Consider the following 26,977-nt stretch of genomic DNA (forward strand, 5'->3'; position numbering starts at 1 on the left):
CTCGCTGGGCTGGTACCCCTGACCTCTTCCTTCAGATCAGGGTTGCTGTGAATGGTTCCCCCTGGATTATCACACTGGTCAGAGCTGCAGGTAGGGGGAGAGCGTTGGTACTGGATGCTGGGTCCCAACCTCGGAACAGCCAGATAACGGATTAGATTGGTCTAATCTGTAGGTCACAGGAATTTTCACAGGTAAGTAGTTGTAAAAGCAGGATCTTGAAGCAGTGATGTTTTATTAGCTCAAGTAGCCCTTATAAGGACAGTTACACACCAGTTGGTGGTATTAGTGATCTTTCGAGAGTTAGAGGGAATGATACATGGTAAGACAGAGCTACTTTTTATTCAGATTCTGACACAACTGTTAGGGTGTAACACCACCACCTGATCATAGATGGCTCCACAAAGACTGATAGATCATATTCAATAATTACCATTAGGATGTAATATATCCTTTAACTGTAGAGCTAACGCAATTTAAGCTTTAACAAAATTTAAATTAAGCTGATAAATCCATATACTTGGATCCGGAGTCTAGATTGCTCAGACAGGTTCCTATACCTGCTGGGCCTTGAGGCTCAGGGATGTGTTGGACACACATCAAATCCAATGTCCTCCCCTGGTATTCTGTCTCCAACGGTACAAATCAATACCTCAGAAATTCATGCATTTCCTATACAGAAATACAACACAATATAATTAAATCAGTACATCTGCAATGATATAAATTAGCACACTGTGCTAATAAATTTATATATTTATACAATAAGTTATTTTTAAGTGATCCAGTCCCACTGCCCCATTACTCTGCAGCCTTTATATATGCCCCATTGGGAGCAAATGTAGGGGGTTTATGGGTTATTTTATGTCATTGTGTTATGACAAAGAATAAAACACAAATTAGAGGACAATTGTCCTATAGAGATCTAAACAGACAACTGTTATTTCCAGGTTTACTCAAGAGACAAATACTACATCTGTTTTCATATTACAAATTATTTTAGTTAATGTGTAAATTAGACATTTATTTGAACAATCTGCTAGTTCCCTCATCCAGGCCAGGTATCTAGTATACTTTCAGGATAGAAGTCACAGATAGTGGGCAAAAGAATGGAAACTGATGTAAAGTCACATAAGATCAGGCCACCATGATGGGTTGGTACCAGGGCAGTGAGTGCCAGTATCTGAAATCATGCAAGAGGGAAGATAGTCACTAACGCCCTGGTGGTGGTGGAACATCCCATAAATGCTGGTATGGGGTGAGAGCTGGTAACCTATGGAGAACATTGGTGTGATGCTCCTCAAATCATTATCTGACCATGTGTGCTCTCTGGCTGGGGCACCATCCTTCTGAAACACTCTTCCCCAGCGACAGGGAAGCCCTTGCTTTCTAGATGCTTGGTGTCCCTTAGGTACTTGGCGGTTTCCAATTGTTTGCCTGGTACCTTCCTTGTAGCAATCACTGGATACATCTGACACTTTGGTTTTAGCAAAGGGCGAGGTAGACGTGTGATTTATAAGTAGTACAATTAAAAGAAGGCGCAGTTGCGATAGGGCAGTGTCTGTACAGTCCACTGGTTTCCTCAAGGCCTGGGCTCACTGCAAGTGGCCCCACTCCCTGATCGTGGAAAGGAGATCGTAGAGCTTTTCAGTCACAGCGACCTGTGTAGGAGGAAGAGGAGGTAACATCACTGTTTAGCCAGCAGGGGGCATCTGTTATTAGCACAGTAAATACAAATATGAGCACAAAGCCGATTCTGCAGATAAACGCACCTAACTAGTGTCTGTCAATACTGCATTGAGGAGACGGGCAGTCAGGGTATCCCCATGGGGTTAATTACATTTTTATTTATACATCAGAGTGTAGATTCCAGGATTAATCAAATAACGCAGATGCCATCCAACTCTCCCCCTTGTATTTAATTATGCCTTATTTACAGAAAAATATGCAGACAAGGGCTTCGGATGGATCATTTCTGAACGGGGCACAATATGTAAACAGCGTTAATGACACACAAACTCTGGCTACTCGATCCACAGGATAGGATTTACATGATACACTTTTCTATTTCAAACTTTTGCCAGCTCCAGCATGCAATTTTTAAACGTGTGCCCTGTGTAAGTATAATGCCCCAGGCAAGATGTTCCAGGACTGGTCCTCTTGAGATTTCTGGAACCCATTTTAAGCTGAAGAATTAAGATACGAGGCACAAATCTTACCCGATAAGGCTGTGGGTCATCCAGCTGCCGGTACTGGAGACTAAGGCTGGTCAGACACCTCTCGGCATAAGACCGGATTTCTGAGATACTCGGAAGAGGCGGACTGCTGCTTATCTGAAAGCACCAGAAATGCTGAGTGTAAGACCCCCCTCGACTGAAGAAGTGACAAGAATGGACCATCATTGGAGCAGACGGTCTGAACTACAATATAAATAGCTGTATACAACAAAGTTATTAATTATGTTGCATCTATGAATATTTGCAAATCATTAAATGAATGGGGTGATCCACCCCCAAAGAACTGTACCAAAACCCCAAGGAATAAAACCACCCCTTAGACTCACATCCGGGATAACAACCAGGCAATATTTATATGTACTTACTTACAAATACCCATCTCTAGACATACACAATACCGATATAATTGCAGATTCTTTGCCATTCATTATAAAAGGTCTATGTTTAATGATGGAACACAGGGTGGAAATAGAAGGGACAAACCCCATAAGAATCTCTCTCTTGCTGATGATAGCCATAGCTTGCGATAAATTCCAGTAAATCAGCACTGTCTGGTCTGTTAAATCCCATAAGGAAACACAAGTCCGTAAACAACGCCCAGCGAAAATCAGTCTGGTACTTTTGTCATTGTATTCCCTTAAATCTGGTAGTTCAGGGACTTCCTTCTGAGTCATCATTCTTTGAAGTTACACAGACCATGTACCAAAAATCCTTGTGGTACCATCCAAGGTGCAGACATGAGAAAACTGGCACATATGTTGTACCCATGGCTGTGCCCTGTACCTGACAATTGTAATACCCATTAAATGCAAAACAATTGAGTGGTATTATGAAGTCTTATTTCCTACGCCCAGAAATGACCTACTAATCCTGGGGCGTTGAGGTACAAAGTGACTTCACCTCTGACCTCACCAAACAACCATTCCCCACCTCAACTTCTTTCACTACATCCTGTGCATCTATAAAAGTGTTGGCTAACCTGTGACACTCGAGGTGTTGTGAAACTACAAGTCCCAGCATGCTTTGCCAATATATAGCAGCTTATTGCTGGAAGGGTATGCTGGAACTTGTAGTTTCACAACACCTGGAATGTCACAGGTTAGCCAACACTGATCTATAACAAGAGGGGAGCTTGGTGACTAAGGGAGGTGATTCCACATCTGTGTTTAGGTAGGTTCTCCTCTCCCCGTCCTGGTGGCCAGTTCATAGTTTATGGCCACTATACAATTAGTGGGATATTGGGTAATTGGTAATATTCACTATTTAACAATTGATTTTTATCAACTAGATTTTATCCCAAATGGTTTGGTAAAGGTATAATCATCATCAGCTTGTTAGCTGGGCCGGCCCTCTGCGGTTCAGTCACCATGGGGTGTGTCGCTCACCTGACGATTACTTAAGACTATATTGTCCGTATATGACTTGTTATCTCTGCACGCTTTCTGCGACGTGTCTTTAGTACACCGAACAGTAACTGTGTGAACTTGTGAAAGATTCTGGCGTTACAGCTGGTAAGTAATCACAACACAGCTGGAATTACTCACAGACCCTGCAAACCCTCCAAATCAGCCAATACATGTGACCCCTAGACATCGTACATTGGATGTAATAAGTCACTTACATATGGATAATTAGCGGTGCTCTTACCTGTCCGTTCTGAAAATAGACGCGATGAAGGAGCTCCGCTCTGATTGGAGTCACAATCTCAGTCTCAGCATTTTTGGCCAGTTCATAGATTTTGACTTCCTTCCCCAACTCAGGAGACGGCTCATCTTCTACAGCCATGAGATCCAGTAAGACGCGGTCTATCGTGAAGGACAAGGCAGAGTTATTTAATCAACGTCAGCGCAAATAACAAAGACAGATGAGTCTCTTACCCGGTTAGACAACAGACTGTACAAATTGTGAAGCTCAGAACGCCCATAAAGTACAGCAACGAAGAGAGTATCACCCAGTTTAATCCAACAAATAGGAAAAAAGACTTTCACAGGAACTAAACTGTGGCCTGGACTCAGATATCCCAACTTGTCATCTAAATCATGGGGGAAATTATGATTGGTTTACAACACAATGGACTCTTTATTCCGTAACACCTGGAAAATAACATTCTGAAAACTCACCTAATGTATAATTTCAATGTGGTTTAACTATGCAACCAAGACAAACATGACAGCAACCATTCACTAAACAAAGGATAGTCAGTGCCCACTCACCGGACCCGTCATACAGCCTGTACACAGCTTTGCTCCCCGGTATGGTGGCCTTATTCTGGTCCTCAGTAACCTTCATGCATGGTGTGTCATTCACTCGTACCAGCTGCAAGGGAATGTCCAGTTATACGAGAGTATGCAACTTGTATTACCAGGGGAGGGAGAAGAACGGTTCTCTACTGGTTCATTGTAAAATTGTTATTTTGGAATATTATAGTAGCTAAAACTGTTGCTGGATTCTACAGAAGATCAAAGTATAGAGCGTTATTTCAAGTCTGGACCACCAGTTGTAAACCAATCAACAGTAGAACATCAAACCTTGTAGACGCAGCCCAGGGAGGACTGAAGGGGACAAGTCACCAGGTGAGTGCCAACGCCAATTACATTAATCTCGTTCTTCTGTCAAAGAGAAAGAAATATAAATGACACGTTAGTGCCGAGAGTGTCTAGAACGGTACTAGATAATCATGACTCTTTCTCATTGTCTTTAAGTTATCATTTCTTATCGCAATGACTAAACGTGCCTACTTATTAAAATTGTTCAGCCAGGACAGCGGCTCTGATAAGTGAATAGCCTACAGTAAAACTGATCAAAATCACTTTACTGCCAGATTCTGACCTGGCCTTTGCAATTTGTGATCGGAGGGAGGAGAGGAGCACAAAGCCGCTGGTGAGGGATCAGACTATCCCTCTCCTGCGTTGCTTTTCCCACAGGACAGAACGGCGAACACCATCTTCACTTGGCGTCATCTGTCAGGGTCAAGCTCCAAAAAGCTTTGCTTGATAAATATGGCATTTACACAGTCTCCAATATTTGTTGTGCTCCTCTAATAATGAAACGGCCATGGTACTTTGAAAAGGTTTTCGGAGGACTACTGCATTTTAGAGGTTCATCAATAGGCCCCTTATTTTGACCATATTACAGCTCTACATTCGCTGTTGAGTCATTATTCTCTTCATCCTTCGATCTTCACACTGTCTTATTTCCAAGACAGTATTATTATTACGGGCATAGGCCCTGCGGGATTTGGACTTGGATAACAGGATAAAGGAAATGGTGAACTCCAGAAGTGGAGGGGTTAGTGGGCAGAGAGAGTAGAGGCACCGGGACAGCACGGACATACTAGGATGGTAAGAAGAGTGGCAGCGAGATGGGGGGGGGGGTGCACTGTAAACCTCAGATAGGTAGTTGGAGAATTAGGAGTATCGGCCTCCCACCAGAACCTCACCACTTGGGTCAGATGTTTCAGAGTCTTCTCACTGATGTTGTTGCTGACAGCGATGGATAATGCTTCCAAACTTGGAGCTTCAAATCTGTTGAATAGATGAGATGAAGTCAGTAGGGCTCATGTCCTGAAGTTCCAACATTTATACAGATTGTCCCTTCACCATTATATACATATTCTTATCTCCTGACTCATCTTACTCCCGTGAATGAGCAGATCGCACACACATCCATTAGAGCGGGCAACAAGCCTGTTAATGACTAAAACACACCATGCTTTCCGCTACCAGTCTCATCAAAATATGGAGATACTCACCTTCCTGCACATTGCTGGAATACCTTCCGGATCTCTAGAGACTGTTTGGCCAAGTCTCCGCTGTCCAGCCGCACTCCGACAGCTTTGTATCCCAGCTCCTGCAAGGCCAGGGCGACCGCACAGAAATTGGGGACTCCACTCCTGCCGACAATCACAGGAAAGGAGTCACTTCAATCCTTCTGCTCACAGATTTGCTCAGTCTTAACAGAAATATTAATTGTGCCACATAACTATAGTGCAACCTTATGATCTCACAACCAATGTTATTTCTCTAGGGTTAGCAATACTATATGTTACTGCCATGTTAGTGACCAATGGGATAGTCCGGAGTTAAGACAATGAATAGGTCCCATTTGCGTCTTACATCAGCACACTGTAGGTATCCACACTACCAAGAAGTTTAAAGGGAAAGCGATGGCATAGGACACAAAAGCAGCCAGCTCCCCGGGATTTGGGCTTTGCTGAGGAATATTTAGGAACTGACACACTTTCGCCAGCCATGTCTGAGACAGCAACAGGAGATCCACTTCCCCCTCCTGTTCGTTTGCTGGCGGCAGAGCCTGAAATGAATAGATAAGTCACCACGACAGTTCAACTAAAATAGCAGCGATGTTGTAGTGAAGATTGGGGATGTCTTTACCCGGCACTGTAATTCATTGGCACAGGAAAAAGACGACACATAAGAGTGAGCCATGGTGCCGGCCACGGGGATCCCAAACCGCTTCCCAGCCAAAACATTACTGGTGGAGTCAAAGCCTGGAGGAGGTAGAAGCAACAGAAGGATAAATGTAAACACTGACCTCCGATATAAGCAGACAAGCTGGGTGGAAAGAGAAGCGGTAGGAAGAAGTACGTAGCCAATGTGTTTGGTGTTAGACGTGGGATTAAAGGCTGGAAGCATAGTCTACAAATGAAAGAAAAAGTTAAAAATCAAGTGAAAGACAGCAGTAAAGAGAGTGAATAGTTCATAGCCACCTTAACACTTGCCTGACAAACTGAATCTTACTTCGGAAACTGAAAAATACATTTATTAAAAATACGAACATAACCACATTTGTTCAGCATTTTCCTCCACAAGGAAAAATTGGTCAACAATTGAAATGTTGACCGTATTATTAAGGTCGACAACTGAAATGTCGACAGTATTATATGGTTAGTGTTAAGGATAGTATTAGGGATATTATTGTTGACCTAACAATACGGTCTACATTTGTCGACTTTCCAACCCTGTCTAAATTATGTTGTCCACCATTTAAATGTCAATCATGTAACTGTTGAACACACACATATACATACACACACATACATATACTCACTCACCTCCTATGTAAGTATATTTAGACGCAGACAGTCCTCCGTCCGGCCCCTGTGCCCTCCTTAGTCCCATTTCTAGCAGCTTTTTGTCTTGACCGGCAGCCAGGCGAAAACGAGCAGCATTTGTAGCAACAAGGCTGGAACATGATACAAACATGGAATTAAAGACCGTCATCATCTGTTATAGCTTAATACATAGAAGCTCTTCCATCTTCCACAATAATCGAGCCACTAGGGGCCCTGTACCGTTGATGTCTCTGGCTGGTATTTAATTTTACCTCTATTGAGCAATCAAAATGAAGAAAGAAGATTCTCTCTGTAGATTTAGACCCATTTATTTTACTACATATTAACTTACTTCTTTTTCAAATGAGCACAAGGCCAACCTTCTGTAGCCAGGTCTGAATAACTAGTTACAAATCGCTGTGTGCAGCACTGCAGAGTATGAAACACACACATTGGATGCACAGAGCGTACCTGGCATAATTCACCAAACAGAGCAGCGTGGTCTCCAGAAGCTGCACTACCAGGAGAGGACCTCTGACCTTCATCAGCGGCTCCTGCGAGAAAGAAAACACCCGATCTTCAAGCTGAAGGATTAATTTGTGGGAGACACAGAATACCAGACTGTACAACAGATCACAATAAGGGAGTGCAAGAAATCTTAATACAGAAGAGAGGGAGACTGTACGTGACTCTTCCACTGAACATCACAGCTTCAAGAAAAACAATATTTAATTTCTCCTGAACACCGACAGATTTATTACAAACTTTGCTTTACTTCTGTGTGTAGCTATAAGGATTTCAGTGACAGGCACGTAATTTATTGCAGCAAGCTTAGTGGGTCTCCGGCTGCCCCTGCTGAGGGAAACATAACAGAATAACCATGCGGCTGTTCACCGCACTGTGCGTATATCTAGTAGTCTGAGGGAGTCTAGCGATACTGCTCACAGCCATCTAACGCCTACTGCTGATAGCGTAACACAAACCATACCTACTCTAGGAAAGACTACTGATCCCTCCGGGAAAGAGATCACCGTCACTTCTGATGCATTCACCGCCTGCAAGTGTTCAAAGAATCCCTGCTCCACATTGGGAGGTAGAGCCGACTTCAGGTATTCAATGTCTGGAGAGAGAAGCAGATATCAGAGCGGTTATGTGAATGCAACAAGTATGAAATACACTGATAACCAGCACAGGAATCGTCAAGAGAGAAAGCACTGCATCCAGACAAATCTGCAAAAGCCTAGATAAAATGACAGGTGTGTTTGTTCTAGGGGGGGCCATGACAGGTGATGGGGGGGGGGGGGGAGTAGTGTCAGGGACCATGACAAGTGTTTGTGGTGGGGCGTGGGGGCTAGGGGGGCCATGACAGGTGATGTGTGGGGGGGGAATCAGGGGCCATGACAGGTGATGTGTGGGGGGGGGGGGGGGGAATCAGGGGCCATGACAGGTGATGTGTGGGGGGGGGAATCAGGGGCCATGACAAGTGATGTGGGGGGGGGGATCAGGGGCCATGACAAATGATGTGGGGGGGGGGATCAGGGGCCACGACAAGTGATGTGGGGGGGAGGGATCAGGGGCCACGACAAGTGATGTGGGGGGGAGGGATCAGGGGCCACGACAAGTGATGTGGGGGGGAGGGATCAGGGGCCACGACAAGTGATGTGGGGGGGAGGGATCAGGGGCCACGACAAGTGATGTGGGGGGGGAGGGATCAGGGGCCACGACAAGTGATGTGGGGGGGGAGGGATCAGGGGCCACGACAAGTGATGTGGGGGGGAGGGATCAGGGGCCACGACAAGTGATGTGGGGGGGAGGGATCAGGGGCCACGACAAGTGATGTGGGGGGGAGGGATCAGGGGCCACGACAAGTGATGGGGGGGGGGGTTGATTCTGGGGCCATGACAGGTGATGGGGGAGGGGGGATCAGGGGCCATGACAGGTGATGGGGGAGGTGATGGTCTGGGGCCCTGACAGGTGATGGGGGGGGGGGGGGGGAGATCAGGGGCCCTGACAGGTGATGGGGGAGGGGATCAGGGGCCCTGACAGGTGATGGGGGAGGGGATCAGGGGCCCTGACAGGTGATGGGGGAGGGGATCAGGGGCCCTGACAGGTGATGGGGGAGGGGATCAGGGGCCCTGACAGGTGATGGGGGAGGGGATCAGGGGCCCTGACAGGTGATGGGGGAGGGGATCAGGGGCCCTGACAGGTGATGGGGGAGGGGATCAGGGGCCCTGACAGGTGATGGGGGGGGATCAGTGGCCCTGACAGGTGATGGGGGAGGGATCAGGGGCCCTGACAGGTGATGGGGGGGGGGATCAGGGGCCATGACAGGTGATGGGGGGGTCAGAGGTCACGACAGGTGGTCGGGTAGGTCACCTGACTGGGAGAAGCGGAAGTCCCGCAGGAAGCGCAGAGTCTCCTCCAGGCCACAGAAGAGGGTGAAGCCGCCGTGGAACGGGGCTTCCCGGAAGAAGAGCTCGAACTCCGCGGGGTCCCGGTGCCGCCCGCTCTTCCAGTAGCCGTACGCCATGGTGAACTGGTAGAGATCAGTGAGCAGCTCCATCTCCTGCAGCCGGCAGACACGTGTCCGTCAGCCAATGACAACGCTTATATGTACCGGAAGTCACAGCGCACACCGCGAAGCATGCCGGGAAGTGTAGTCTTAAGGGAGGACTGAGGTGACGTCATTATTAACTCAGAGCTGCCCGGGATGGGATACTGATATATAGAAATATATATCAGAGTATACAGAGACCCATCCTAATATACACAGCATTATACATATATATATATACACTCTATCAGCCCTACAGGGTATGTGCATCCAGCCTGCCTATATATATATGTATTTATATTTACTTTCCCTGGCTCCATAACAGTACTTATATATGCAGCCTGCCAGTATATATACAATACATCCTGCCCTGAAATATATACACAATATATATATATATATGTGCTCCCAGCCCTGCCTGAGTGTGTGTATAACTAAATATATATATATACAAGTTAACCCGTGCATGATACTCATGCATTCTAGTCAAATCAAGCTACTTCATTTGGGCCTAGCCCAGGCCTCCTCAGGGGAAGAGCGTTACTTCCCGACGCAAGCGCCCTTTTTTAACGTGGTTTTGTCCACATGTCACCACCTCATCATTTTTCTCCATCACCTCATCCTTCATCTTCATCGCCACATCCTTCATCAAGCTACTTAAGGTGTTAAAAAGGTTCTTGTCATGCATTTGGGCCTAGCCCAGGCCTCCTCAGGGGAAGAGCGTTACTTCCCGATGCAAGCGCCCTTTTTTAACGTGGTTTTGTCCACATGTCACCACCTCATCATTTTTCTCCATCACCTCATCCTTCATCTTCATCGCCACATCCTTCATCAAGCTACTTAAGGTGTTAAAAACTCCTCACTGTCACCCCCGGCAACCACCAACCACTCCCAACTGTCACTTCTCCTTCAAGAAATATATAGGTCAGTGTATAACTCTGCCCAGCAGGTGGCGCTGCAGCTTGGGGGGGGGGGGGGGGTTTCACACACGCCACTAGGCATTTATATAGTAGATATAATGTTTAGACCAGCACAAGTTTAGAAAAAAAAATAAACTTTTAATAAATGCTCCAGTAACTTATTTTATTTTATTTTTTTGTAACTTGTCCTGGTCTGTTCATGTTCATTGAACATATATATATATATAGAGAGAGAGAGAGAGAGAGAGAGAGAGAGAGAGAGAGAGACTTTCTTCAAATTGGAAATTGTTTTACTGCTACAGATACATTTACATAAATGCAGAGTTCAACCCATAGCAGCCAAATGAACATAACAAATAAATTCAGTTCTTTACATGATAATTGGAGTCAGCCAACCGTCACATGTTAAAGAGGATTATTCAGACATTAGGTGACACAGGAAGCCTTACACAATATGTAGATGGACCCTCCTGTCTCTGGGTTTATTTAGGGTTGTGACTGCACCTATGGAATGTCAGAACAAAATGTTCTTTTCCAGTTCATTGCAGGAGTCATATGTGTAACTGAGAATGTGCGGCAGTTCTGCTCAATTACATACGTCCTGAGGACACGGGTGTGCGCTGCTAAACTCACATACCGGATTATGTATCTTGATCTATATCTTAATCCTATGTATCTTAATTTATATTATTTATATGTCAGAATTAATTGTTTAACCTGGCTGAATACAGTCGTATTGAGTCTTATTTGAATCCAATTGCTACTTGCACATAAAATTAACCTTTTTTTTATTTTTTTAGAAGTGTAAGATGAGCTGCAGGACATCTCACTAGGGGCTGATTCATCTCCAAATACAACTTGTGTGTAAGCTGCGTTTTAGAAAAGAGCCCAACTGACTACAGCTCATCTATTCAACAGATTTGAAGCTCCAAGTTTGGAAGCATTATCCATCGCTGTCAGCAACAACATCAGTGAGAAGACTCTGAAACACCTGACCCAAGTGGTGAGGTATATTTAATTTTAATTTTCTTTACTCATTTTTATTATTAATATTTTTTTGCAGTACACATAGCATAGCTCCAAAATTCTGTATATAACAGATATAAAAGTTATTTTCAATCAGTGGGGATCAGTGAAACCTCACATATATATATTACAGGCTTCCATACATATTATAGAGGACTCTATAGTGGTTTTATTTCCACATTATTTTGATTAAATATTTTTATATATTTAAAATAAAACCTATATTATATATACCAGCCCCCAGAAAACTTGTGGCAATTGAGTGTGGAAAACACATTGGTTAAAACTTGATAGAATGTTGTCTTAGACTCTTCATCCTTCTTCTGAGTCAACAAATAGAGAATTCAAGGAAGTGTGCGGGTGAACTATGAATACATTTTGGGCCTGATTCCTCTCCGCACATAGTACCTCCTCGTGCCGTATTTGGAGTAAAATAGCTCTGCGCATTCTCAGAAATGGACCTTACACCAGTGAAAGCAATTGCAGGAAATTCACGTCCGAACGCAAATGACACTTACGACTGCCTACGATCTGAAGGGGACAAAGAGAGAGGGGAGGGGGAGGACGAGCAGAGGCAACGCACAGTTAGGGCGTGCCAACGCGGATGGGACTGATTCAAGTCCTGTGCGTCTCGTAAGATATGTTTTCTTTAGCTGTATCATTAACACCAGCTACATGCATTTCTTTTTTAAATCCATATATCTATTAATGATTATACTGTTCTTCGTTCATTTATTTTGTCATTCAAATTTTTTTTATGCGTTCTGATGTGACCTTATAGCGAACAGGTGCGTAGTCTGTTCTGTGTGTGTACATACGGCAAGTAATATATAGGGGGACAGTAATTACACCCAGAAGGAAACGTATCTTGAGATCAACTTGGATTTGTATACAGTCAGAACTAAGCTCAAGTTACGTGTTCTTTATTAAACGACAAGCTGTGTGCAGGTTGTGTCCGAAAATGAATCAGGCCCTTTGTCTTTAATAAGCCAAAGTTAATACCTTCCTGGCAAAAATGTGTCATATTGATGATGATGATTATTATTATTATTATTATTATTATTAATAAAGTGCAGTTTTTACATTGTGTTCTGTTTTCTTAATCGAGTTTTTCTCTTAGGACTGCTTCCAATTGATCCCCAAGGGGGATTATGTTGGGGTGATTGTATATTAATTCACACACAAATTGCTACAGTGTTGGAGGCAGGATGTGGTAGTTTGATAGGCAGGGAAATCCGGGACCAGGAGAAGTGCTCTGTGCTCTCAGCCTCCGCTGCGCTGATGCCAACATGTACCTTTATATACTTGTTTCCTCTCTCCAGGTCAATGCTACCTATGTAATTCTACCCTTTGTGTTCGTGAATAGTGTTGTAATGGTTTTAATCTGTTGCAAAAACTGAAAGATTACGCCAGTTGTCTCAGTGTGCTTTGTAGGTTCAAGTTAATTAGATGGATAGTAAGGTGTTTCATACACAGAATACTGGCTTCGTATGTCCATTCCTAAGTGCTATATGAGTATAAAATGAGTTCTTTAGAGAAACCTCCAAATGTCGGAAATTGAAGCCTGGGATCACTGTTAAATCAGGAGAACAGTGCTGACTATCACTATACATAAGACCAGTGCTCCATATCTTCGACTCTTTGTGATATCACTGCTTGCGTTGGGAACTGACGAGTTAGCCGCTAGTTCGTACAGCTGGTTGCAGAGATTTCCGTTGCAGCAGTAGACCTCATATTCCTGACCTAACGCATCTTGGTCAGTTTGAAAACAGGTTTTCGCACAGTCTCTGATAACCATCTCTTCCCCGGAGACAAACGGATATCCTGAAAAACAGAAAATGAGAAGTGACCTGGAGACACATGGACAGGCTCCTGGTTTTGAAATCATCATTGATCCAATCACTCATTCTGTTGAGTCATTGGGATTGGACCCACACCCTGTATTTACTTATGTGTGTGTATAAACATTTATTTATATAGCGCTAACATATTCCATAGCACTTTACAATTGGGAACAAATACAGTAATAAACAAGACTGGGTATTAACAAATAGACAAAGAGGTAACAGGACGCTGCTCACGAACTTTCTATCTATAGGACAATCGAACTTTGATACATGATGTATAGGGCAATACGATAACATGCCCAACCTAAAGGGTATATTATTCAACAATCAATCTCTTCACCCTTTCATAAATAGGGGCCTGATTCATTAAGGATCTTAACTTAAGAAACTTCTTATTTAAGTCTCTTGGACAAAACCATGTTACAATGCAAGGGGTGCAAATTAGTTTTCTGTTTTGCACATAAGTTAAATACTGACTGTTTTTTTCATGTAGCACACAAATACTTAATAGCTTATTTGTACACTGCAATTTAAAGTTGATGTTTTTGCATCCTTTGCATTGTAACATGGTTTTGTCCAGGAGACTTAAATAAGAAGTTTCTTAAGTTAAGATCCTTAATGAATCAGGCCCTAGAAGCCTAATTCAATTTCAGATGGCATTAAAAAAGTGAGGAATTATGTTTTATATAAAATACCATTTAAACAGGTAGTTAAACAAAACCAGAAACAAACATGTAAAAAATTCAGGATCACAAACCAATGATATCACTATGAAAACATTACAATGATGGTCCTGGGGTCCCACTGATCTTGGTGTATAAAAGCCCCCACACCAAGTTCGCTCCACTACTTACATACATACGGTGATAATTTAATGTATGACGCTCGAGTTACATATAGAACTCTTACACTCACCTGTGTTGGGACTGACAGTGACGGTTTTACATCCAGGGGTGTCCACACTGCAGGTTTTTATCTCATTGCAATTTTGGACTTCGGTTGGTTCATAACAAAAATAACACTGCAAAGAACGAGCTGGAAGAAAAGAAATGATATGTGTTAGTAATGGGAATAACAGAAAGTATCATAAGGTTTGTAGTCTTGGGGGTAAATGTATCAAGCTGAGAGTTTTCTGGAGGGTTTGAAAAACCAATCAGATTCTAGTTATCATTTACTTAGTACATTCTACAAAATGATAGCTAGAATCTGATTGGTTGCTATAGGCAACATCTCTACTTTTCAAACCCGCCGAAAAACTCTCAGCTTGATACGTTTACCCCCTGGTTCAGTATCTTACTGTCCAAGTTTTCAGGTGACGTGAAAAGTGAAAAGTCATTTCCTGACATCTGAAAAACCAGGAAAAGTACACTTTGCTTATTAAGGTATTTGACACGCTTCCTTTTAAGTGTATGTGCGTGTGCATGCAGGTCTAACTCAGTCACAATTATGTTAACACATCCATACTGTTCTTGGGCCTATGTTTGGAACAGATGCACGTCCAATAGGACGTACAATAACCCTGTGAGGGTCAGAAGAAGAACACGTAGACGTATGAGACAATTCCAGGAGACTGAAGCGTGGAACATTGAATTGATCTTGTATTATTTATCAATGTGCATATTATTATTATCGTAGATTTGTAAGGTGCCACAGTGCTCCGCAGCACATAATACAACAGGGACATACAAGGCATATAAAATAAATGTAGACATGAAAACAAAGGGTATGGAGGACCCTGCTCATTAGAGAGCTTACATTCTAAGTGGGAGAGGGCACCGCTGAGACAAGTGGAGCAAGTGAGACTCAAGGACAGCTGTGAGGGTGTAATAGTTTGGGTAGTGTCATCAGGGGTAAGCTCCAGAAAGAGATGGGTTTTCAGAGAGTGTTTAAAGATTTGAAGGCTGTGGGAGAGTCTGGAGGCTACAGGGACGAAGATGTGGAGCGATGAGAGAGGAAGATCAGTCTTGCAGCAGCATTTAGGATGGATTGAAGTGTGGATATATGGGTGTCGGGAATGCCAGATAGCAGGAGGTTACAGTAGTCAAGACGGGAGATGATCAGAGAATGGATAAGATTTTTGGTAGCATGTTGGGAAAGAAAATTGTTAATTCTAGCAATGGTTTTAAGGTGGAGTCGACTGGTCGGCTAGAGAGTCAAGTGTGACACCAAAGCAGCAGGCCTGTGAGACTGAAGAAATTGTGGTGTTATTGACAGAGATGGAGATTTGAGGGGAGGTGGTGACTCTGGGAGGAGGGAAGATGATGAGCTCTGTTTTGAACATGTTGAGCTTTAGGTAGCATTAAAACATCCATGTGGAGATAGCAGAAAGACAGATACACCAGATAATACAGAAGGGGAGAGATATAGATTTGGGTAGCGCCAGCATAGAGTTGGTACCAAGGACAAGAACAGACCCTTGTGGGACCCCAACAGATAGTGAGAGTGGAGGGGAGGATGTGCCAGAGGTAGAAACACTAAACGAACAGTTCGATAAGTATGAAGTTAAATATAGAGTATTCCGCGCTTAACCTAAATAATTGATAATTCGGGAGCTATAAACGAGAATGTTTTTATCAAAAATGCAACATTAAGTCATGCGTGGAAATGCGCAAACCAATACATAACGATAACAATAAAATACATAAATTCATATGTGGGTAAAGACATGTATACAAAGAAGGTTATAAACCTCAGTGTATTAGGTAGAAATTCTTAAGAACATAAATCAATGTCCAAACAAAGCCTGCATGAACAGGTTACAGTCCTGGAGGATGTCACGGTCCAGTGTAGCTTGACTATATGCCCAAGATGGAAAATGGGTTACAATACTTGCGCTTAGTAGCGATCCATAGATCAAGGAGGTGTCCTGTGATTCCAATGCATAAAGTTGATGGTGAGCGGGCGGTCCGAACGATGGTAAGTATATACTGTCCAGAGTCCAATGAAACGATATATAGAATAACGGAGCAAGGTTAGATAGATCTTAAGGGTGGCATGTGTCCTAGCTTGAAACACATGCCTGACCGGATGTGACGTATCGGGTGTAAAGGTTCCGGAAGTGGATGCTGATTCGCTGATAAGTATGAAGTTAACCAGAAAAGAACTGTGTGACGAAGACCAATGGAGTGAAGGGTGTGTAGGAGAAGAGGGTGATCAACCGTGTCAGAAGCAGCAGAGAGATCCAGGAAGATGAGGATTTAGAAATGACCCTTAGACTTTGCAGTAAGTAGATCATTGATCACTTTTGTGAGAGCAGTTTCAGTGTAAAGTCTGGTGGGTGCAGGAAACAAAATGGTTCATGTGTGAAGGCTACCAGGGGGGAAGTGGAGATAATAATAGGGGATACCCGGAGCTTGGATCAGGCGCTGCTGCGTGTGCTCATGCTTGGCACGTCCTTACCATACACTATGTACTATGTACATACGCCCAGTGCCCTCCCGGTTCCGCCCATGAAATCATAAGCTGTAGTCGGGTCCTTTGCGCTCGAAGGTGAATTGCTTACACTTGTGTTCTCTTGCGATAGTTTCTGAGCACGTGCAGTGCAATTTAACGCAAAGTACGGCACATGTTGGCATTTACGTTCCTTAATGAATCGGGCCCTATAGGATGTTGGGAGTGTAAATTACTTTGACCACATAACTTAGCAAATACATACAAAACTTTAATAACTAAATACAATAAAACTATTTTGGCAACAAATCAAACAGATCTTTTGCAGTGTCACCCCCCATGCAGATCCAACCACCGGCCAGCCCCTGCCAGCCACTAGGAACAACCTGGACCAGCCCAGTGGGTACAACTTTTTTATTATTTATTTATTAACTTTGATATCTTACAAATCACATGATTAACAAGCACATCCCATGGAACATCATCTTTCCACAAACCTCCACCAGCTAAACTGATACAAGTCAACACTTACCAGTGATTAAAGCAATTGCCCTTGAATATTGCCAGGAATCTGGCAGAGCATACAAGGTTAAAGCCCTAGCCCTGAATGCCCAATACACCCCCAAACTACCTCCAACGTCCCCAGACTGACACCAAAGGTAAAAACATACAAACCAACTTCTGTAGTATATATTCCGGCCTCCTGAAAATACCAAGGATTGGTCTCAGCACCAAATTACAATCATATTAGGGAATTACGAACACAAGTGCAAAAGATAAGTAATAACGTCATTTCAGCATGGTGGTGTAGTGGTTAGCACTGCTGCCTCACAGCACCATGGTCATGAGTTCAATTCCCGACCATGGCCTTATCTGTGTGGAGTTTGTATGTTCTCCCTGTGTTTGTGTGGGTTTCCTCCGGGTGTTCCGGTTTCTTCCCACACTGCAAAAACATACTGGTAGGTTAATTGGCTGCTATCAAATTGACCCTAGTCTCTATTTCTGTGTGTGTGTGTGTGTGTGTTAGGAAATTTAGACTGTAAGTTCCAATGGGGCAGGGACTGATGAGAGTGAGTTCTTTGTACAGCGCTGCAGAATTAGTGGCACTATATAAATAAATGATGATGATGATGATGATGATTATTTCCTTCCTTTATTAGTTATCAGAATGTCATGTGATCCCCGGAACCTTATTAACTTCCACACCCATTACATAGCCTGGTCCCACGTGAAGCCACAAAATCCAAACCAATGGACCTTTGTTCCCAAAAGTCCATAATCAAAACACCTATTAAGGTTCACCTCACCCTTTATCTACCCCCAAATTTATTAATCTACATCCCCCACCTCCCACTTTACTGGCCCTGTATTACACAAAATAAAATAATAAAATAAAAGGTTAGAGAAACAATGAGTATAAATGAAAGGTGGTAAATTAAAGACACACTCTCCAGCTAGGTGGGCACCAATAAAGTAACCCCATTCAACCATTTAATATCAGCGCTCTGTTAGATGGGACCGCAGTACCATACACTCATGTGATTCACACTCAGCTGAAGTCTGCTGCAAGCAATTTTTAAATACTGAATAAACTGAAACCTAGAGGGGCCTGACCCATCTAGATGCACCGGTAAACAGGACCCCAGGTGCAAGTGTACATGTATAACTTCATATTAACAATACACAGGACATGTCCAACAATTTGCAACCGTTGATAACTGAATTCTGAGCCCCCTGTTCCTTTTGTCGTTTTTCAATCTAAAAATGCATAAATGCGATAAATAAAAACTACTTCATTCACTGAAATCCCTGAATGACTTGTATTGTCAGTAGGGCTAATCCTTAAAATGCCAAAGAAAAAAGCAAAGTTGAAAAATAAAGTTTCATAAGGAGGAAAACAAACCAGTTCTCTCCGGATCTACAGTTTTCACAAAGCCCTTTCATTGCTTCTCCTAAAACAATTCTGACTGACACCAACCAGCCCTAGCTAAGGACCACAACATCAGTGTTCTCCCCCCCAAATTTTTTCAGCCAGGTGGTATCAAGAAGTAGCCGGGTGGGGTCTTCGTAATAATTAAATGTTGAAATCATGACCTTATATCGCTTTAATTTCAACACACTTATATATATTAATTTTTCTCTTCTTAGAGGCCCAGTTGTCTGCAGATTCTCATAATCAATGTCTGTAGGATCTGTTGCCTCTAAGGAAATCTAAGTGTGCTCTGCTTCATGTGATTCCTTAAACAGGCTTTAATTTGTTTTAGAGTAGAAAATCCTCTTTCACATCCAGCTGTCCTTACAGGTAAGGTTGGTCCAATAGCAGCTAGTTCTGTTTAATTTAGAAAAGATTCTATGAGCTCAGTTGTTGAAAATTTCTGCATTATTTGTTTTGAATCTAAATTTTTGTAGGTCTGTAGATCAAACAATTTTGATGCAATGACCCATTCTAGATGACTGTTTTCATAGTTTAAGATTGCAGGAAACCTATTTTTAGAATAATGCTCAAAACGAATCTCCCAAACCTCATTGTGATCATGGCTGCCTGTGCTGAAAGCTCTTTAAAAACAGGATGTGATTGGCAGGTCTGGAAATCTGGCTTCTAGTTAGTTAATAGCTGTGTCTATATATTTACCATAGATATTTGTCTTAAAAGCAATAGCATTGGCTTCAGCAAGATGGAAATGGAGATTTGTAAAATGAGTAACAGGTGTATGTGTCAGTTCTATAATACATAGTTTTGTACATTCTAAGCACAGTGGCTCAGTGGTTAGCACTTCTCACAGCACTGGGGGCATGAGTTTGATTCTCGACCATGCGTGGGTTTCCTCTGGGTGCTCCGGTTTCCTCCCACACTCCAAAAACATACTGGTAGATTATTTGGCTACTATCAAAATTGACCCTAGTCTCTGTCTGTCTTCCTCTCTGTCTGTCTGTGAGTGTGTGCCTATATTTGGGAATTTAGACTGTAAGCTCCAATGGGGCAGGGACTGATGTTAATGAGTTCTCTGTACAGCGCTGCGGAATTAGCGCTATATAAATTGATGATGATGAAATTGATGATGATGATAGAGTCTGTTTCTGATAAATTGACATCTTGTTAGACAATTTGAACAAATGAGACAGCACATCTGAAAGCATCGTAAGTGAAGTTGTGGAATTGTATGTTCTTATATATCTGCTTAAACCTTCAGCTGTGACGTCATTATGCTCAGTGGCCTCTTTCCAATGCAGCAATGACACTCAGCAAGAAGTCTTTTAAAAACTGTACTGCAAAGTCAACAGACAGACACCTAGTGTTATTAGCCACTTTAAATTTAATCTGAGGGTTGTTCAGTATATTCTGGATTTCAGATAAACCAGCCATTCTAACAGTTTGTCTTAATATATTGTTACATTTTACAAAATAAGGTAACTCGGCTGCTGCTTGTGCCCTAGCAAGAGCCAGGCGGTGGTTTGTACAATGACAGTTGACCATTATTTCTCCTGTTTCATCTTTTAATAGTTTTGCTAGTCAATTGTGCATCCTAATCATGACAGCTGCTCTATCAGAGCCTAGTTAGATTTTTTTCTACCCTATATTGGCAATTTTTTCAATTATTTGTTAGTTATAGTTTCAGCTTTGCCATCAATGATACTACATGTTGATATAAATCTCACAGTAATCTCTTTTTTAATTTGACAAACGTATTTAATGTATATAATAAGCTGCTTCAAAACTGAGATATCTGTCGTTCCATCACACAGAACACTGAAGTAAGCTGCCGAATGCAAATGTTTAAGTATTTCACATCTTATTTGTTAAGCTAAGATGTCGAGGAATTCTTGCATTATTCTTTCCGAAGTCTAATTTGTATTCTATCCAACATCAAGATGCTTTAAGTATGTAGAACCCACAGCCTTGCCGTGCTCCAGCAAATGTCCATATAATGTAGTACGTGGTGGTTGGGTTTTTGCCAACTAATACATAGTTCTTAAACCCACAAAGCATTTTTCTGCAAGTTACTCAAAACTGAAATTGATCGTTCAATTTCCCCTAACCCAGTTTCTTCAAAACATGTTTTTGAAGTATATCTGAACACGAATCAGTGTGTGATTTACTTTGCTCATAGTCAATGAAACTTTTGTTTCGAGGTCTTTTGCATGGAATAGTCACTTCCATGGTTGTTGTCGGTCCCTTTCCATATTTTGTACACGTGGAACTCATCAGTCCATTATCTTTTACCAACAACTGTTGAAATGTTTTAAACCAGTCGCTATTTACTCCCGATAGGAGATGTTTAGAGAAACATTTTTCATGCGAAGTAGACTGTGAATCGTAAGATGTCCAAGCCTCCCCTCGTCTGCAATGTCCTGGCTGGAAATCTCTGGCTCTGTTGTGTTCATACTTTCATTTTTCTTAAAGAAACTTAAGATGATTGTTTTCTGATTTAATTTCTTACTCATTTAGGAATAACAGGTGGCTGAACACAGATATCATGAATAACAGAAACCAGATACTGCTCAAATGTTGTTTGGACACCAATTATTTTTTAAAGTGCCCAGATACTGCCCCCAGTTACTGGCTACACAGACGACCCCAAAGTAACTAACACAACATGGTCTCTGAACACAGGAGGACTCTCTTCACAGTTCAGCAGCGACTGAACTGCTGGCAAACTCGCCCTTCCGTTTATACAGGGGGAGGAATCGTCTCTCCCCTGAAGTTTGACACCCCCCGGCACTGTGACGCGGCTGAAAGTTGAAACAGCGTGACTTTTGGCCATCACAGTGCAGGACAGGGGTCACTGCAGAGCAACTTTTGGCCGTGTCACAGTGCCAGGGCGGCAGGGGATTTTTGCAGGGCAGAGCTACTGACAAGTAACGTGTGGAGAGAACACTGAACATCTAACACGCCTACCACACTTCACGCGTCCCATGTTGCTAGTACTACAGATTGCCTTACTCATCCTGCTACTGCTTCTAGAAAACGGCTGATATCATGACTTCCCTTCCCCTCTTACTCGTATTTAACTACAACCTTAAATAATTGACATGAGACCTGAGTGTGGCTAATTTAAATAGTTTATTTTTAGATATGTGATGGAGAAGAGAGGAGTCAGTCCAACGTTCGCCAGGCAAAACCCAACTGTCACAGGATTAACCATTGGGACCTCATCAACTGTGAGACAATCAATCACACCACGGGCGCACATATCTAACTTAGCGGGACCCTCGTCACGGGCTCAACAGAACCCGCCAATCCTCTGGGCTAAATGGAACGTAACCACAGGCAGACTTACGGGGGCGGTACCTGTACCAAGCCTATAGCCAATTCACTCGAAGAGAGGCGGGACCAGCGTGGCCACTACCGTAATGTGCGCCCCAACAACTGGCTGTCGACTGCACTGCGTTTTCCGGAATCTCTCCTTCCAGGATCTCCACCAGCCGTCCCAGTACGCCAATAACTGAGCACCAACATGATAAGCATCCAGCCCTGTATCCAGGCTACCAAGTAACTTCAACCAGGCGAGGGTGCGTGATCAACATCCATACTGCAGAGACTGTTTAATTCTCTGCCCATCCAACTTATAGACCCTGTCTACCCCTCCCCTATGACATCAGATGGGCGTACTCCATAGTTAACTATTAACCCCAGAGAATAAATCCAGTATAAAGATACAGCCTCAGCTTTTAAAATGCCTTCAAGCTTATTTCAGCCCTCAGTTCTTATTCCAGGGTCCACAATTACTCCAGGAAAGGAACTGGAGCCTGTTCCATCACAAGTGCCAATGTCTTGTACCGGTATAACCGAGACAAGGAGTCAGCAAAGCCAAAGTCAAAATATATTTCTCTTCAAACAGAATAATGCAAAAAGCCTGAATGATATCTGTCAATGAGCTGAAAGTAAGATTGTTAAATGCCATTATCACTGCCGTGTTATCTGAATGGAAATTATCAATATAAATCCACCCTGAATAGTCACTGAAACAACTGGAAGAACCCAATGAAGGCCCTATGGCTATATTTGAATCAAGCTTCCATGTATCTGGTCGCTCTATCCCCACCCCACTGACTTTGATCTTATGCTCCACAGCCCGATAAAGCTTTTACTACTTGATACAAGAAAGAGCCGCTATATCCAGAGGGATTTGCCGTTATACTCTGATAAAAAAAATATCTCTCAAATGCTTAAATTCTCCAATGACCCTACTTCAGACCCTATCATCATAAACATGGTACTAGACAGGGATGTCCTATATCACCCTTAACATTTAGTAATGGAGCCACTTGCAGCAACTATTAGAGGCTCCCAATTTATACTCAGTGTGAAGGTGAAGGACCCGGAGAGTAAAGTATCACTGATTGCAGTGTCCTATTGACCCTTCAGCACCTCGATGATCTCCCAACCTCTTGTAGTAGATTGTCAGGATTTACAATCAGTTATTCTGAGCCAGAGACCATGTCATTCAACCTGTCCATTCAAAACAAGTATTCTACCACTTCACAATTTGATTTTAAATTGCCCAGTCGTACATTTCACTCTTCAAGGACAACATCCTGGGTCTCATCACCAATAATAAAACAAATCTTTTTTCTTGTAGATCCCTAATGATCTCTTGTCTGGGCAATTCCTCTACTGCCGGTCAAGGTCCCATATTCAGAATTTACAGCTACCCAAAAATGTCTCTTTGATTTCATCTGGAATAAAAAGATCACTCAGAATTTGTTTAAGCATACCTTAAAAACCTGCAGGGCAAGGAGGTAGAGGCTTCCCAGTTATTAAAATGTATTACAGTTTAACCTCTCTTTCTCCACCTTCAACATTATTCTGGTTGAATTTAGAGGTCCAATATCTTAAATTCACATCACTCTCTAGCATATAAATAAAATAGATAAAATCATATGAAATGATTTGGGATATCTGTAAAAGGGAGAGAGAGGAGAGAGAGAGAGAGAAGAGAGAGAGAGAGAGAGAGAAGAGAGAGAGAGAGAGAGAGAGAGAGAGGTGAGAGAGAGGTGAGAGAGAGAGGAAAGAGAGAGAGGGAGGAGAGAGAGAGGGAGAGAGAGGAGAGATAGAGGAGAAAGAGAGAGAGGAAGAGAGGAGAGGGAGAGAGAGGAGAGAGAGAGAGGAAAGAGAGAGAGGAGAGAGAGAGAGGAAAGAGAGAGAGGGAGAGAGAGAGGAGAAAGAGACTGAGGGAGGAGAGAGAGAGAGGGAGACAGAGGAGAGAGGAGAGAGAGAGAGGAAGAGAGAAGGAGAGAGGGGGGGAGGAGAGAGAGGGGGGGGAGAGGAGAGAGAGAGAGGAGAGAGATGAGAGGGAGAGGGCGATGGAGGAGAGAGAGAGAGGAGAGAGATCAAGAGAGAGAGAGGGAGAAAGAGAGAAGAGAGAGAGAGGGAGAGAGAGAGGGAGAGGGAGAGAGAGGGAGAGAGAGGGAGAGAGAGGGAGAGAGAGGGAGGAGAGAGAGAGGAAGAGAGAGGGAGAGAGGAGAGAGAGGGAGAGAGAGAGAGGAGAGAGAGAGAGGAGAGAGGGGGAGAGAGGAAGAGAGAGAGGAGAGAGGGGGGGAGAGGAGAGAGAGAGGGGAGAGATGAGAGGGAGAGGGCGATGGAGGAGAGAGAGAGAGAGAGAGAGAGATCGAGAGAGAGAGGGAGAGAGGGAGAGGAGAGAGAGAGGAGAGAGAGAGGGAGAGAGGAGAGAGAGGAAGAGAGAGAAAGATAGAGAGGAGAGAGAGAGAGAAAACAACTTGGAAATAATCAGGTGAAAATAGGATGTAGCTCAATCTCACACTGGATCAAAGCAAAATGTTTATAAAATATACTACACATGGTACTATAACCCTGACATTTAGCGGTAATGTACAAAACCTCCACCTGTAATTGCTGGAGGGATTGTGCCCCTACAGGAACCTTCATACACATTTGGTGGACATGTCCCAAAATAACTAACTATTGGGACAAGGTCCAGGATCTCCTGACTTCATTCCTTCCATATCCTGTTCCTTTGGACCTTTGAATTTTTCTCCTTTGTAACACTCTCCGCGATGCAGACATCATTCTGCCAAACTGTCCGCTTATATTCTGGCTGCAACATCTACATCCAGTCTATGATTCTTGTCCTAAATCTTAAATATGGTTCATAACTTGCATGGAAAAAACGACCATCTACCCAGTAAAGATAACACAGTTTATCAGGCATAGGACCCATAACTATTAAAGGAGAAAGGGACACAATCCTCACAAACATATTCTCTCACATAAACTAAACTTATATCCTTGATGCCTTAATAGTATTCAAAATAATATTCTCAATAATATTAGCAATTATAGGTCACCCAATATATTTATCTCATATAATATAACATGATCATAGTGTGACACTCCATCTTGGTGACCGATACCCCCCTCCTTTCCTCTATAACCGTCCTCCCCCAAATCCTTCTCTCTGATTATATTTTCTTGATGGCTACAAACTGATTTAAATACTCAGAATTAGATTTCATATATTATTATGCCACATTTGTCTTCAGATGCTGTGCAAGTTTTTTTCTTTATATTTTTTTTAGAGTTATTTGTAAAATTTATTAAATAGAAAGTTACAAAAAAGGCAACATTTTTAATCTAATAAAATATCCAACCTCTTACCCAAGTCCAAATAGGCTGCAGCCAGTACACAGAGGATGATTCCTCTCATCGTGACCTCTCAACAAGTAATAAGAGCACAGGATAAACAGCAGCATAAACTTATAGCCCAGCCCACATTGCTTAACATAAACCCAGAGCAAGGACTACATGGTGAGGTTCACCTATAATAATAATGAGATGCTTTACATGTAAGGTAATTATTGTATTATATATCCTAGACGCGTCAGGGCAATAATTATCCAATTTATCATTCCAGTTGCTGACTGTCTTCTTACTGTTTCCCAAAAAAACCTTTTTTACACTAAATTAAGATAAACAGATGTTGTCATTTACAGGAGAAGACATAATCACATGTAATATTGATGCAGTTCACGTTGCAGGCAGACAACCTGTACAGCTGTTGTGAAACTGTAAGTTCCAGCATGCCCCGTTGGTGTTTGATGGATAGGGCATGCTGGGATTAGTAGTGCGACAAAAAAAAAATCACCAGTCAATATGAAGTATAACATTGATGTATTGGAAATATTATAAACCCATTGATATAGTGATAGTTTAAACAGTTATTGCAGAATAGATTGTACTATCCTGAGCCATCCTGTCTAACAATTATTATTAATATCTTTTATTTATAATGCGCCATAAAGGGTCCGCAGCGCCGTCCATGACATATACAGAAAGCAGTGATCCTTAACACATAACATGATACATGAAGAACAAAATATAACACCAGACATACTGAATAAACAAATGCACAGATAAAACATCAATGCTGATCATATTATTTACAGGACAATGAGTGAGAGTGATGGTAGTGACCAGCGTGGTGCAGGACCGAGCTCAGGAAAACAGGTGACAAAAGGACACCAATCGCGTGGTATTGATCAGGGGATTAAAAAAAATGAGTCTTAAGGGCACTCTGGAAGCCTTTGAAAGTAGAGACTAGAGACTAGACTAGACCAGATAGGGCGTGGGAGATCAGTCCACAGCTATAGTACATCCATGGATTAATGGTGGGCAATACATTACTCTCTCTTCAACTCTTTCACTCATTTTTCTCCAAATGTATCTTTTGTGGTTGGCTCTCCCTCTCCTCTCACAGAGACGGCTGCCTCTGCTTCTCAGCCCACGTGCCAGGCGGCCAGTCTACCTACGCATGCGCGTCCTTTTGTTAAGCAACTCCATCTCCAGCTGGCAGTAGATGACATCATTGCTGCCGGTAATTAGTAATTTAAAGCAGGCACCATTAGGTGCCAGACCATTTGATTACTCATTGCTCCAACGCTACTACTCCCTGTGACCTCCCTGTTCCTGCTTCTTG

At 42.8% G+C, this 26,977-nt stretch overlaps 2 protein-coding genes across 2 annotated transcripts; both read right to left on the reverse strand.

Annotated features, from left to right (window-relative positions):
• Window positions 1-935: 935 nt before the first annotated feature.
• On the reverse strand, window positions 936-9,913 carry NAPRT (nicotinate phosphoribosyltransferase). Its single transcript, XM_075211594.1, is given in 14 exon segments — window positions 936-1,658; window positions 2,217-2,330; window positions 3,882-4,039; window positions 4,448-4,550; window positions 4,763-4,843; window positions 5,674-5,758; window positions 5,986-6,126; window positions 6,350-6,380; window positions 6,383-6,545; window positions 6,626-6,741; window positions 7,306-7,436; window positions 7,777-7,859; window positions 8,298-8,425; window positions 9,682-9,913. Coding segments are annotated over 14 exon segments (1,587 nt in total). The 5' UTR covers window positions 9,869-9,913; the 3' UTR covers window positions 936-1,592.
• A 1,870-nt stretch (window positions 9,914-11,783) lies between these two features.
• On the reverse strand, window positions 11,784-25,810 carry LOC142158030 (ly6/PLAUR domain-containing protein 2-like). Its single transcript, XM_075211610.1, has 3 exons — window positions 25,660-25,810; window positions 14,568-14,687; window positions 11,784-13,629 (listed from the first exon to the last, which is right to left on the reverse strand). Exons 1-3 carry the CDS (start codon window positions 25,706-25,708, stop codon window positions 13,382-13,384), a joined length of 417 nt encoding a protein of 138 aa, XP_075067711.1. The 5' UTR covers window positions 25,709-25,810; the 3' UTR covers window positions 11,784-13,381.
• Between the last annotated feature and the right edge of the window lie 1,167 nt (window positions 25,811-26,977).

Source organism: Mixophyes fleayi, chromosome 5 (assembly GCF_038048845.1).
Source record: "Mixophyes fleayi isolate aMixFle1 chromosome 5, aMixFle1.hap1, whole genome shotgun sequence".
Taxonomy (NCBI): Eukaryota; Metazoa; Chordata; class Amphibia; order Anura; family Limnodynastidae; genus Mixophyes; species Mixophyes fleayi.

Bases quoted from the DNA above. Each gene is read 5' to 3' on its own strand.
- LOC142158030 (XM_075211610.1), bottom strand. From the start codon at position 25,708: ATGAGAGGAATCATCCTCTGTGTACTGGCTGCAGCCTATTTGGACTTG. The intron at 14,688-25,659 runs GTAAGAGGTTGG...CTTTTCTTCCAG, and splicing joins TGCAGCCTATTTGGACTTGG to CTCGTTCTTTGCAGTGTTAT. The intron at 13,630-14,567 runs GTGAGTGTAAGA...TCTGTTTTTCAG, and splicing joins CACTGTCAGTCCCAACACAG to GATATCCGTTTGTCTCCGGG.